This window comes from Poecile atricapillus, chromosome 14, assembly GCF_030490865.1.
Source record: "Poecile atricapillus isolate bPoeAtr1 chromosome 14, bPoeAtr1.hap1, whole genome shotgun sequence".
Classification (NCBI taxonomy): domain Eukaryota; kingdom Metazoa; phylum Chordata; class Aves; order Passeriformes; family Paridae; genus Poecile; species Poecile atricapillus.
Window position 1 is genome coordinate 3,021,982 of NC_081262.1, and position 14,814 is coordinate 3,036,795.

The 14,814-nt window shown below is 43.0% G+C and overlaps 1 protein-coding gene across 2 annotated transcripts in view; it reads left to right on the plus strand.

Annotated features, from left to right (window-relative positions):
- ADCY9 (adenylate cyclase 9) overlaps window positions 1-14,814 on the plus strand; it is a 90,281-nt gene that overhangs the window by 34,378 nt on the left and 41,089 nt on the right. For both annotated transcript variants that reach the window (XM_058849696.1, XM_058849695.1), the window contains exon 2: window positions 10,097-10,269. In XM_058849696.1, coding sequence (XP_058705679.1) covers window positions 10,097-10,269 — 173 coding nt within the window. The remainder of the gene's footprint in view (window positions 1-10,096; window positions 10,270-14,814) is intronic.

The following is a 14,814-nucleotide window of genomic DNA, read 5'->3' on the forward strand; positions in this document are numbered from 1 at the left end:
CTCCTGCAGCAGTTTTATTTGCATTAGCTTTATTTTTCAGTACTGAATTAGTAACCATTTAAAACTGTCAACCACATGTAAACAAGCGGTGCATAAGTTATGAATAACAACTTACCTGGAATTACAACTGCCTGTTTGGATTGCACAAGGCTTGGCGCTGGGGGAGTTGTGAAATGACTGAATTCACTACTGCAACATTATTTCTGTTTGTCTGAGTTCTTGCAGCCAATTTGAATAAATACCCTAGTGCTCACATGATTCTCACAGCCCGTGGTCCTGGGGGGCATTGCTGGCTTCCCAAGTGTTGGAATATGCTTGCTCTGCTCCAGCCCACGTGGTGAGCAACCTTTTTATGCAGGTTCTGGCAAAGCTGTGCTTGCTCACTGTGTTCTGACCAAAGAGCTTGGATGGGGGAAGAAACACCATTATTAACTGATCTAGTAATAAAATATAGTAATGTATCAAACAATCATTTGGTATAAAAATTACATTATTTTGGTATAAATATTAACTCCTCAAACTGTGCTGGTAGAAAGCTCATCTTGTTTCCCAAAGGAACGAGACGCCTGCCACTGTCCCAGGTTGCTCCAAGCCCTGTCCAACCTGGTCTTGGACACTTCCAGGGATCCAGGGGCAGCCACAGCTTCTCTGGGCACCCTGTGCCAGGGCCTGCCCACCCTCCCAGGGAACAATTCCTTCCCAATATCCCATCTAGCCCTGTCCTTCTGTGACAGTGGGAAGCCATTTCCCCTTGTCCTGTTGCTCCAGGCCCTTGTCCAAAGTCTCTCTCATCTTCTTTGCAGGCTCCCTTTAGGTCCTGGAAGGCCACAATTAGGTCACCCCAGAGGTTCTCTTCTCCAGGCAGAACAATCCCAATTCCAGGCTTTCCTCAAAGCAGAGCTGCTCCATCCCTCTGATGACCTTGGTGACCTCCTCAGGACTCACTTCCCACAGGTTCCTGTACTGGGGACCCCAGATGACCTTTTTCTTTACTTTGAGCACTGATACACAGACACATACAACGTTAAAAAAAAAAAAAAAAAAAATTTAATGCAGGAATTATCTAAGATATGCAGATTTACCTCTTTTAATTTAATCCCTTAAGGGCAAATCTTTTCTGTTCTCTGAGTATGTTTTAAGTCTAATCAAGCTAATGAATTGTTGTTCAAGCTAACAACATGGAAGGTACTTGTGTTCCCTTGCAGAGCCCACCAGCTTTACACATGGATTTTAACTGCTTTGGGTTTTAATTCCCTGCGAGTCCCTGGAGCACGAGGGCACTGCCAGCCTGTGGGATTGCCCTGGTCCCCATAAAACGCTGATTTAGCCTGTCACATCCAGCTACCTGCATTATGCAAGAGGGAAAGAATTTGCCTGATTGTAGTCCTGTCAACACAAAGAGATTGCAGCAGTATAACAAAACAGGCTTCTAAAGTCTTATTTAAATTGAATCTGGATTCTATTAAAAAGTGTTGGTCTGGAGAGCCACAATAGCTCACTCGGTTACCATGGGCCGAGCAGGCTCCAGTTGCATCAGACTATTGTTTTTTATTGGAATCCTCTCTTCCATCCTGCACGTTTGTTATTCATCAATTCTAAAATATCAATCAAAAAGATAGGTGGCATCCTCTGGTCCCAAGTGGAATTTTCTTGGGTGGGATTTCTAATAAGCTTCTAACTCTGGCCTTGACTTTTTAGTTTAAAATTAATAAATTCCCATTCTCGAGAGCCTGGAAAGCTAAGAAAACTTATACCTAGAGCTTCTCTTTGACTTCTTTTTAATTCTACCTGTGTGTAGCAGAGGCTGGTGCAGCCATCCATAGTTCCTGAGGTATGCCAGCTACTGTGTGGGAAGAAAATGTAATATATGTGATGTCTTTCTAGGATGTTTGTGGCTTTGTATAATTGTCCTGTCTAGAGCAGTGGAATTTTTGTTGAGAAATCCTTATCTGTCCATAGATCTCTGGTTTATAACGCTGCTGTTTAAGTAGACTGTTTGAAGTCCTTGCCTTGGAGATATCTCCTCTGCCCTCTTCAGATTGCTTGTTTCCCTCCCACAGCAGTTTAAAGTTGGAAATGCATTTTTGTTTACAATAAAAGGAAGTTTTGGAAGTATATTCTACATATCCCAAAGGATTGCTGCACTCTTGGAACGTCAGAACTTCCCACGTGTGCAAATTCATCAGGGAAACAGAGACAGATCCTGCCCAAAAGCTTGGATTGAAGGAGTCCAAAGGCTTCCTCTGTCATCCTGCTGCCTTTTATACTATTGCCATATTGCAATTCCCTGTATGGACAGGGATGTATTCATGGATTTGTGTTACACAGGAGCTCCAGGAGCTGACCTGTGGCCCTGTGTTTGACATTGTGGAGCTGTTGGGGTTGGTGATGGCCTTGGCTGTCTGGTTTTGGACTCTGAGATACCTTCCTGTCAATGATGAGGGAGGAGAAAAAACTCCAAACTCACATTTGCGTCCTGAACAAGAAACTGGAAGAAAAAAATCTCTCTGTAATGTCTTCAAATGACTTTACAGCGTTGTAACCTTATAATTTTCCTTGAAGCACAGAGTCCTGAGCCTGACAAAACAGGCAAGTTATGTGTATTTACATCTGTTTTACATGACTGCAGCCACACCCACAGGCTGGACCTCAGCATCCCACAGCTCCCAGCTGGCAGTGGGTGCAGCAGGGCAGTGCTGGAGAGTGGCTGCACTGGGGCTGAGCTCTGGTTTCTCTCCATCCCTGCTGCTCCTTGCTTCTGCTCTTCAGCCTCAGCTCTAGCACCTCATTCCCAGTCCAGCAGTGAAGCAAATGATGAATTCTAAATGGGCTGTATCTTTATTAGATTTGGTTTCTAATTTATTATTATTTTTATTTCCAGAAAAGGTATTCTGTGGGAGGAATACAATAATTTTGAAGTGTTTGGAACCTCCTGGCCTCATGTGCTTGGGTCACTCGTGCTTTGGCACCTGCATTGTTCAAATGTTTCAGTTCTGCTTACCTTGCTTATTCCTTTCTAGGTGTTAAAATTAACACAGAGGACAAAGGGATTGTCAATAAATGTGAAAAATAATGTCAATAAAATAGCAGCAGATGCCTTTTCAGGTGTGGGATTCCATCATGGAATTTGTTTTTGTGACCAAGATTGCAGGAGAGTTTACAGGAGGGCTGAGCAATGTCAGTAAAAGCCAGACAGTATCTTCACCAGTTAATCCCCAGTATCCTAGAGCTGGAATTAAGGCCTTTTTTAGCTTTAAATGTAGGAACATCATATATCTCCTACATTTTATGAGGAGCCCTTAGGATAGAGAGAATCTCTTCTCTGCAGCATGTTAGTAAATTTGCTGGACTTCAAGCTTCCCTTGTGGAACACGCTACTGCCCCTGGCAAGACTGCAAAATCCCAGGCTTACCTTTCCTTAAACCTGCTTTTCTCTGCTATTAAGGTGACAAGCTGTGAGCTGTACTGAAGTGAAAAAATGAGTTAAAAACCCAGAGTCATTGCAGAGAATGGGCTCATCTGTTGTTCGCTCTCAGGCAGCAGTCACAGGCACTTGGGAACCAGCAGAGCTGGTAGAGCTGAACATAAATAAGGGCAGTTGTAAAGCCCAGGGAGGAATCAGTTTCTCTTCAGACTGTCTTTCATCTGCCAGGAGAGCTTAAAAAAAAATTAAAATTAAAAAAAAAAAAAAAAATTAAATATATATATATGTATTCCTGAGCGAGCAGTGGCAGCTGGATCGGTGTGTTTGAGTTGTATACCTGTGCTGCATTTGCCCAGGCCTTTTTCTGCTGTGTTTTTTCTTTGGTTGGGTTATTTTATCTCACCCAGGTGAGAAGAAGATAAAAGAGACTGAAAAAGGATGGACCACCAGCCTGCAACTTCCTTTCTGCAGCTTAGCTATAAATGTAAATTGTGGGTTTGGGTCCAGGGTTCCCCACTTAGAACTGGCAGATGTTGAATACCAAAATTACACATGTGTTGTTGATCAGCATTTTTCAAACCCACTGTTGTCTGTTAGATGATCAAAAGATCAAAAATAAGTATTTTGCTAAACAAAGGAGGCATAAGGAAAACGGCAGTTTTCCATAATACAGAAGATGCCTCTGGTTTCTCTGGCTCTTTGCAGCTCTTCCCTGGAGATTATGAGGATAGGTTTGGGGTTTTGGCTTTTTTGAGTTTCTTTTGTCTTTCCAGTCTATAAAGTTCTGTTTCTTATTATCGTTGTTTCTGCTTTCCAGAGACCTAAGATAGCAAGTTGGCTCAGAAATTCTCTTTCTCATTTTAGCCACAGGAAATTTTGCTCCATACATTGAAAGCGCTTTTCCAGGTAGGCTGGTTTGGAACCCAGGTGTTTTGAGTTATGTGCTTTTGTTTGCACTGAGCTGGAAGTGGTTTCTGTGGGTTAGAGGGTGGGATTTGTTTCATTGCTTTACAGAGTGGGGGAGAATAAATTTAATTTTTTATAGGGACATCATCCAGCGTCCTTTTATACAGTCCTGCAGTGTGAGTGACACAAAGGCTGTTGGTATAAAAGGCAGTGGTGTAACTCTGGCTTCCAGCTTTATCCCTGAAGATAAAAAGCTGGAATTCATGTGCAATTCTTAGGAGTATTTTTAGGGCTTTAAAAGAAAAAAAAAAACCTTACAAATTTTTTTTCATGTCATTCTGCACAGCCTTCATCAGAGCAGTGGGATGCATTGTGTTTGCCTTTCCTGGTGCTTCCCTAACCATTTTTCAAGAAGGGATACAAAGATGTAGGGTTCTTTAGGGTGTATTTGATACAGAGTTCAGTGAACAGCTCTGTGTGATGTTACACACACCCTGTATTGTTCAGAAGGAGTAGAAATAGGTAAGCATTTTAAGGGGTTATAAGAATTAACATTAAAATCTTCACTAATTGTGTGTGAAGAAATCTGCTGGCTTTGGCCCTGTTTCCAGTTCAGTAGATGAGAGTTTTTTGCTGGGAGGAAGGAAGAAGTTTGTGTGAACTCCCTCTGCAAAGTGGCTCTAATAAAGTGAGAAAACACTCCCCATAAATACAGATTTGGCAACTGTTGAACTTTAAGAATGAGGGAGAATATTTACTGAAAATCATCTTTAGATTCAGCAGCAGCTTGGACCCAAAGGACACTTAAGCTCCTGGACTGGTAGTATTTGTTATATTATTTCTTGCATGGACTTTAGACCTGAAAAATCATTTGAGCTTTGACAAGGAAAAAAGAAAATACAACCAGCACCAAAAAGTGAGATGTCAAAAAAAGACTGCAATTAGAAGTAAATACATTGGTGGGATTTTTTTAGTTATTATTTGCCAGTCATATTACATTCTAGAAATCACAGTTAATATTAAATTTCTTTAACAGAGCAAGCCAGTCTAATGAAATTGTGTAGCAGCACCTTTTATTGTGTGAGGAAACCTCACCATAGGTCTTCCTTTCCTTAGAGTGGCAGTGCCTGAATATCAGTATTTTCACTCCCAGGTTTTTATTCAAGTGCAAAGATGTCTTTAAAAGTCATGGAGAAAACCTTTTATTGTCTTCCTAAAAGGAGAAAGCAAAAAGCTGATGGATTGCAGAGAAGCACAACCCAAAAATGAGTTACCCATCAGTTCAGAAAGGAGCTCAGACCAGACCTGAGATATGAATAAATGGTTAAAGCATGGAGACTACAATGGAAATGATGACAAGTTAAACATGGAAAGAGCAGCATTAATATGAAGGTGTTTGGTAAAAGGGGTTGTAATCAATACAATTTGGATTTTATTACATCAATATAAGGAATATTGCTGTCTTCCAGCACAGAGGGCTGTGTACTGACAAGCATTTAATCAGAAAAGGATGCTCACCTGTTAAACTGCCCATACTGCAACTAGAAAGGTGAAATGATCCATGGAGGGAGGAACGTGGATATATAAGAAAAGTGAGATTATATTTTGATTAAATGAATCAGTAAGGCTGTGACTGTGACAATGTTGCCATTTTTTTTTGGTGTCTCTTCAAATCAGTGCTGAAGAGAGTTTCAAAAGAATTTGAATTTCCTTACACCAGACACATGAGAAGTGTAAAAATGTTTGCTAGGGAGAAAGAAATTTTCCTGTCTCCTATCAACAGAGGGGTAAAAAGTTTCAGTTTCAGACAGGTGAAGCATCAAAAATTGAAATTTTAATATTTTGTCAAATAATTCCTTACCAGTATTTGAGTTAATCCTTCATATCCTGTAGGAAAAGACATCCTGTCCTTAACAGATGCACAGAGGGATGTTCTCTTGTAATATAAAAATCAGATTAGATTGGAATAACAGCAACTTCTGACCTGAAGTCGTGAGGATAAATGAGCTGAAAGGAAGGAATAAATGACTGAATTAAGGATTCGAAGAATCACAGCATCTTTCCTCTCCCTTTCCCTGTTCCTTCCCAACGAGTAACTTCACACAAATTATCTGGGTGTCCCTGGGGATGGGCAGGGGGGAGCTCCAGCCTTTCCCTGTGCTCCTGAATTCCCCTTTCCTCCACAGCCACCGGCTTTTCTCACGCCACCACAACCTGGGGGAAGCCTGGGATGTTTATACACAGCCTTATTTATAATAACTCTTGTTTATTTTTGTACATACGGAAAATAATTTGTGTGTGAGCACATGCATATGATTTTTTTGTTGTTATTAGGGGTGGTTTTTAGTGGTTGGGGTGGTTTTCTGTTTTTATAAGCTCAGAGAAATGCCACGGATCAAAGAAAGGCAATCTGAAGAAAGGAGCCAAGTACAGAGACTCACTAATGCCTCTAAAATTCCACAGTAGTAGGACTAAGAAACCCACAGTTGTTTTATGAAGATCTCATCTGTTATTATTTTGTCAAAAATACACTTTACAAACACTGCCATGTCAATACTCAAAGTAGATGAATTTGAGCGATGAGTGTTTTGGCTCAGTGTTCAGAAGCTGTTATTCTTTATAATGCTTACAGAATTTCAGACCTTGAAGATCACTGAAGGGAATGGTTTGTGTTCCTCAGAGAAACACTAGAGAGCTCGTTTTTTTCCCAGGGCAGAAAACACTACTGTGTAAAGTTGGTTTATTGGGGTTGTTGTAGCCCGTTCCCTGTCTTTGCTTCCAAGAACCACCTCTGGAAAAAGCAGAATTGCAGGTTAAAGCTTGCCAGAGGACAGATTTGCTATCAGGCACTTTGAGGTTGTGCTTCAGCATTTATTTTGGATAAATTTCAGGGAAGGAAGTGAGTACAAGATTGATCTTGGCCTTTATAAATAGCACTACAGGCACCTCATATCACTTTCTGCATTGCCATGTCTTGAGTTACTTCGTTGCGCAGCAACACACACCAAAAATTGCATTTTCACATAAAATAGCAGCTCCTCTATTTATTCATTCCTTATTGTCCTGTTACTTAATTGATTTAAACGTGCTGCTGTGGTTGTTTTTCACTCCCTACGCTGCTTGTGTGGAAAATGACAGTGTTGGTTGTACTAATTCCCTGGAGATGTCAAAGGAAGAAGAATGATGTTCTCAAATGATGCATTTCAATTACGCCAGTACAGTTCTACTCAATTAATAACCCTTTTTTATACTGAAATATTTCAGATTCAGCCTAGGAGGTGCTTTGTGAAGTGTCAAAGAGTTCCAAAGAATACTGAAGCAAATGGAGTTTTCCTATCACAAAGGTTGAATAACAAAGTATTAGCCAGGCCATGTTCAAAAGTTTTGTAAAGATGAAAGGTTTTACACCTCTTCATTTTCCAAAACTTTACAGAAATAACCTTTTTCTCCTTCTTGCTCTCCTGGTTAGCTCCATACAAAACATGTGCAGGATATTGTTTTTTCTCTGTCCCAATTCAAATTACCCCTTTTGAGTAATGCAGGGATGTGGTGGGGCTGGGGAACACCGTGAGGGAATAAAGAGATTTTTAGAGTCCTTGGTGCCAACAACAAAGCATTTTAGTCACCTTTAAAGCCTGGGGGACAGAGTGGCTGCTGTTGATGTGCTGTGGGCTGGTGGCTTTGCCAGGGATGGAGAGGACAAGCTGGGGAGTGGGCTCAAGGAGCTGATGCTTCAAGCTGGGGCAGGGCTGGATTCTGCTTTCCCAAATCCATTTGCAAATCCACATCTGTTGTGGCGTAGCCTTTTCCTTGGTTTGGAGCTCAGACTGAAGATAATTTTACTGCATGCAGCAAGATTGACAAAATAATTTTGCTGCACAGCACAGTAAGGCTTAAAAAGTGCCTTTTCAAAACTACATTAAACAAAGAAAAGATGTTTGTGTAGGAAAAAAAATGGAGGAATAATAGGAGTAGGGAAATTATTCCTGTTGCTTTAAGGTAGCTTTTATAAATAGGAGCAGTCAGTTAATGCTCCAGCACCACAGTAAACATATAATTGTGAGCTGATTGTGGTGAATTCCTCAAACAACAGCCCCCATCAGCAGAAGTTTGAAGGAGAGAGCCCAACATCTGGAAGCCAGCAGCAGTCAGGATTTTATTAAGCAGCACTGCCAAATAAAATGCGAGCACTACTATAAATGATATAAAAATAAAGATTGGCTATGGCGTAACATCTCCAAGATGCCAGCGAGTGCGCCCGGGTTTGGAGCTCTGTGTGAGAGCAGCAGAGCTTTCCCAGCAGCTTTGGAGCCCGAGTGGGACATGGTGGGTAGGGATGTGGCTTTCTGTGGTGCTTGTCATGTTCAGGAGCTGAAGCTCATAGAGTGGAATAAAGAGAGAAACTGCAAAATTGCTCTTAGCGTGCCTGAATTGTTTTATTGGAAAGGTTTCGGCCACGTACAGTCTGTGTTGTGTATTAAAGACCTAAAGCAAGGTTTGTGGAATATGATTTTCTGTCTGTGAAGGAGGCTATGAGAGAGTGACCTTATCACAGGGAGCAGGAACCTGCTCTCTTCCATGGGCTGCAACCTGACACATTTATTTCCAGCGCTCGCGCTGTGGATGGAGCCAGTGGAATGGGTCGATGGCTGTGACAGCCGTGTCTGGCTGCACTGGGAGCCAAGTCTCAGGGGCAGGGAGAGGATGCAGAGCTGACCCAGATGGGACCCAGCAGCCATCCCAGGAGCCTGGGGCAGGGAGGGTTTGGGGCAGCATCCCCTGGAATGTGGGCTCTGGCACCACAGGAAAACGAGCGCTTTGCCCTTCTGCATGCTGGTGCCCTCCACCCTATTTTGGGGGACATTTGGTGCCCCTCTGTGCTGAGCAGGACATTGCCCATCCAGTGGCAATCAAATGAACTCCTGTGAATTCAGAAAGCAGTGATTAAGAGCTCCTTCTCAGGCTTTGTGTCTAGAAATAGCCCAGAACACCACAGCGCAAAGTTCAAGGAAGTAAAAGAAGTGATATGTTAAATAAAATTCCAATCTTTCATTTTTTGAACAGGTTTTTGATACAGCTCAGCTTGATACAACCTGCTATTTACCAGCCTGGCCTTTAATATTGGATTTGCTTTCCAATTATGCTTCAATTCATACACCAGTTGCAGAGGGCGTGTGTGGGTGTACGTGCGAGAGAGGGAGATTGATTTTGTTCTTTAAAAATGTGAAGTCTGCACTAACTATGAAAACCCATCAGAATTTCTAGCACTTAAATGCCATTTCCTTTCTCAATGTGCTACCAGCACTAAGTAATGTTCACGACATCTCTCTGGCAAGTGAAGAAGTACATGCTGGTTTTTCAGAAGTAGAATATTAATACAGATATCACTGAAAACCAGGCTGCAGATCCTTTGCAGAAGTAAAGAGTTAATGGGAAAGCTCAAATTACGACTTAGAAGCGAATACATAAGGTCTTAGCTGTGTTTTTCAGAAGTACATGAATGAAAATGGAATAAAGAGAGTACATGCTGCTGTGTGTCTGAGTCTCCTCTTGTGTCTGGAACAGCAGATTTGGGTAACCCTGTTTGCCACCACTTTGCACAGAACATATTTGTATTCCTGGTCATTTTTCCCAACCACCGTCTGTTTTTGTGTGCTCTGTTCCCAGGTCTTGGCAGTGCTTTGGTAGTCACTGTGTCTGAGAAGCCCAAAGGAGTGTTCTCTCTGTCTTTCTGTAGTTCTGACTGTTCATTTCTATTTCCTGTAGGTTTAAAGACCTATCTGATCTCAGGTCAGAAGGTGAAGGAGCCCCACTGCAGCTGTTCTCAAGCGTTGCTTCCTGGCTTGGAGTCCTCAGATGGAGCCAGAACACCGGGAACGTCGTCAGCTGAGAACTCCAGTGACCCAAGCAAGACAACCAAACAGGTGGAAAAGCCCAAGGTGAGTTGTCCTCTCAAAGCCCAGCAGCATGGATCTCAAAGCAGAGATGGGAAAACCTTATGGGCTTGTTTATGCACTGCTTTACATATTTACATATGTATGGGTGTGTATACATGGAGTGACAAAACAGAGTTTGAGGGAGGAAAAATTTACCAAGTCAAATGCCTCACTCCCCATTTAGCAAACAATCCCTAAAATACAGTGAGCACTTTGCAAAGGTGATTTCAAATAAATATGTCTATTTGTTTCAGGACTGAGAGGTCAGTGTTGCTTTTTCAATGGTCTGGATTTTATTGGGTGGGGGGAAATATGATTTATGCAGCTACTGTAACTCCTGTGATTTTCTGCTCTTGCTGCTTCTGCTCTTCCTGTGTCATGAAGGTCATGTACCTGAGAGCCTTTTCATGATTATTCAACAGATAATTGGATTGTTTCTGTGATGGGAGAAAATGCTCTGGTGGGCTGCAAGATGGGTTTATCTGCTTGCTCCAGAAACCTATATCTGGAGCTGAGGGCAATGATTTGTATGGATTCAGCCTGGAGGAATGATGACACTTTGTTATGTTCACACCTCTCACAAGATCTCTTGACAAGGAAATCTGTGAAACAATGTGTATTGCTTCAGAGCTTTGCTGTTACTCTCCATCTTCCATCTCAGAACAGATTTGCCAAACAACAGATGTCTATTCTCTCTTTTCATTTGTGCTAAGATTTCCTTCTCCTGGGCTGCTTAAGGTGGGCACAAAGTCAGAGCCAGGGGTGGCCATCTGCAGGTCCTTGTCCTTACACTTCAGTGTGGTCACACCTGACTGGATCTCTTCAATGCAGGTTTGAGACTTGGCTGACAGAGTTGATGTGGGGATAATTTTCATTTTGCTTCATTTTTACTGCTTCTCATTTTTTTCTGGATTAGAAGAGGGAGCATGAGTAGGGTGCCTTTACCGTGCCTCTGCTCCCAGTTTTAAGATTTGAAGTAAAAACACTGGATTACAGGTGAGATCAGCTGGAGGGCTGACCCAAACAGATGGTCCAAAGTCGAGTGAGCTCCTCAGAGAGCAGGCCAGGCCTGTTTAGCTACAGGAGGGAGCTGTAGCCATCTTTATCTCTCCCCAAAATATGCACTGAGTGTGGTTTGACAGCATCCAAGTTGCTGGTGGTATGTTTCTATTCCTTCTCCTGTGTAAGAAAGAATATATTTGGCATCCTGCTGGCACCAGTTTTCAGCTCCCTCTTGCCTTTCAGCGAAGGCAATGGCAAATAAGGCAGGAAAATACATCAGAGCTGGGGGGAGCTGTACAGATAAACCTGTGAGTGCTGCCCAGGGTGTGGTCGTGCAGAGGTCCAGGTGTGGCAGTGACAGCAACTCCTTCATTTCAAGCAGAGAAGGAAGAAGAATGTGCCAAGTGGAGCAGGATTGCTGAGCTGCCTGTGTGGAGCAGAAGGGAGAGAGGAGGGATGAAGCCAAGCAGTGAAGCTGTGGCTGCTGTTCTGAGAGACAGTGAGGATGCCTTGGGAATGCCAGACAGCAGAGGAGGCTGTGACTGAGGACTGAAACTGCAGTGAAGGATGGGACTGACCCACCTGCAGCTGGGGCTTGATGGCATTCTTATGTACAGACTTGGGGTGCTGCTTGTTCAAGTGATCCAGGTGCAAAATGAAGTCTGTGGTTAAGGATCAGCTCTGTTAGGTGTTTTCTAACCTGTGGGGTGATTTACCTCGCACAAGGGCAGGTACAGCTGCACCACTCTTCCTGAGCAGCTGGCATGTGATGTGGAACACGTTGCTGTCCCACCACACTTTGTCTCTGATTTTCTGCTCTGGGACTATTGCTGGGTATTAATTTGCTGGGTATTAATTGCTATTTAGAATATCCTGAGCAGAAGGGATTCACAAGGATCATTGCAGTCCAGCTCCTGGTCCTTGAAATGTTTTATTGCTGAGTGAAAGTCTGTAAAGTGCAAAAGTAGCAGCATGGCTGAGAGTGAGAGAAGGAGATACTAAAAGCTGCTCAGAAGAGCATCTCAGACAAGTGCCAGCTCAGATTCAGCTGCCTTGGATACCCTGTTGTGCTACAGCTACTGTGGAGTTTGTGTCTAGAGGTGCCTGGTTTTACTCATCACCCTCAGCACTGCAGCTCTGGCCAGGGATTTCCTAAGTGGCCTCAGAGCTGTGATTCCTGAGCCTGCCTTGTCCCAGTGCTCTGATGCTGCAGTGGATGCTGGATGAGCCCAAGCCCAGGTTTCCCTGTGATCCCATGAGCATCCAGCTGGTGGATGCAGAAGCTGTGTCACAGTGGGGACCATGGAGCACTTGTGTGAGCATTGGCTTAAAACCTGTTTTAAGGCTGTAGAGCACCCCCACCTCTCCCAGCACAGGCAGGTCGAGGGATTCCTGACTCCACAGCACGTTCCTGAGGGTAATGTGCACCTCTCTCTGCTGGGGAGATTCACTGAATCATGGGGTCATTTGGGCTGGAAGGACTTTAGAGCCCATCTGGTTCCACCCCTGCCATGGCAGGGACACCTTCCACTATCCCAGGCTGCTCCAAGCCCTGTCCAGCCTGGCCTTGGACACTTCCAGGGATCCAGGGGCAGCCACAGCTTCTCTGGGCAAACCTGTGACAGTGTTTCCCCACTCCCATTGTAAAAAATTTCTTCCTTATATCGAATCTAAATTGCCCCTCTTCTGCTTTAAGTATATATGTATATTAAAAAACCCCCACAAGGGACAACTGCAGTTTGATCACAGATCATGCACAGTTTTTGAAAAGGAGTGGGTTTCTTTTTTACAGCTTTTGGTTTTTTCGTGAGGGTTTTTTTCAAGCCTGCAGCTTGCTGGTAGGGTCTGGAGATAATAATTTGCAAAAGAATCATGACTTACATGCCGACTGTTTTAAATACAAAGCTGTAAATGGTGTCAGTGTAGGAGGAGATGACTCCAGCTCTGCAAAAGAGACTTAAGTAGGAGAGGCAAAATTACAGGCAAGTTGAAATATTTTTATTTTAAAGGGAATAAGTGGCTATATTGGATGCAAAGGATGACTTTCACATTTTGGGCTTGAACGGATGTTCTAGAGGACAAGATCTGTAAAGGAAAGTCAGGAAGGGAGAGTGCAACAGTAACTGATGCATGAAAGGAATTGTATTTCCTCCTCTGGTGTATCTCTAGTTCATTTAACTCCAAACCTTGTTGCAGTTTGAATGTCAATAAGATGTGTTTACATTAATAAAATGGTGAACACAGAGGGTAGAAACTCTGAGTAAATCTATAATAGCAGGTGTTTTTTTGAATGAAAACACTCTACCCTGCCTAAGTGGTTTTGGTATCAGTTTATCTTCCCTATCATCTTTTATGACATGCCTCACTTGACAGGGAATCATAAGCTGTTGTAAAAATGTTTTAATGATTGCTTGGTATGAAAACAGAAAGTCCTTTGCTTGTCTTGGTTTGCTGGAAGTGCATTAATGTTTTATTCATGGACTGAGGTCACAGCACACGGAGCCTGTGAATGCCTGCAATAGAGAAGGAAGTTAATGATGTTGACTTGAACACATGGGGAAAGTCAGAGGAACTTCTGCCTCTTCTCAAAGGTCAGGCTGCTTTTCCAAGCCCTTTGTCTTCTGGCTTAACCCCAGGAGCCGAGTGTTGGAGGTGGTCTTGCTGATTTATTAGCAGGATCAAACAGGGAGTGGTTTCTTCATTTTCTGTTAGAGGTAATTTTTTGTCACCATTACCTGACTTTTGCCATGAATAAATCTAAATCTAACTCCTAGAGGGTTAGTTAACAAGGCTTGTTAGCCCACTGCCAATTTATTTTTTAGGCCATCTTGTAATGCCTTCCACCAGGTGGCCAAGACTTTCGTGATAGTTTATCAGATTATTTTTAAACAAAACCATTTGAGAACCAAGTCCATAGTTTCTTCAGCTGTATTGGTATTTGTTCAGACTGCACAGGTTCAGAACTGGATGTAAATTGCTTATTCTAATGCCAGGTTAAGAAAGTCAGAGTAATTTCAGTGCCCAGCCTGGACTGTGTCCCTGAGGAGCAGCAGACAGGATGGTCTGCTGGCTGCTGAGGAAGCTCAAGGTCCTACATGAAAGTCTTTGGGAGGCACTGGTGAGTGGTTAGATGCCACAGGGAAAGTGAGCTGGGAGAAACATCTGAAAATTAAACATGCTGGGTATTTTCAGGTGGGACATCAAAAGTGGAAAAGGAGAATTAGGTGAAAAGTTAGTTCTGAAAAGACTTAAGATGCTGGTCTCTGAAATGGGGAGTGAACATGAAGGCTGGAGTTGTTGGTTTGGACTAGAGAGGCTTGAACATGTCCAGAACAAACAGACAAAATTAACATGGGATGTTGAGTTTGTGACAAAAGGCTCAAGTTCTTGCTGGAAAACCTGTTGTGATGTTTAGTAGCAGACTTTGGCAAGCCTGGTCACATCTCCAGAGCAGAGGAGCTGCCAAGAGGGCTCAGGCTCAGGGTCCCTCTGAGCAGGATCCTGCCTGAACACTGCCAGCACTGGAGAAGAGAGTGAAGAACTTGG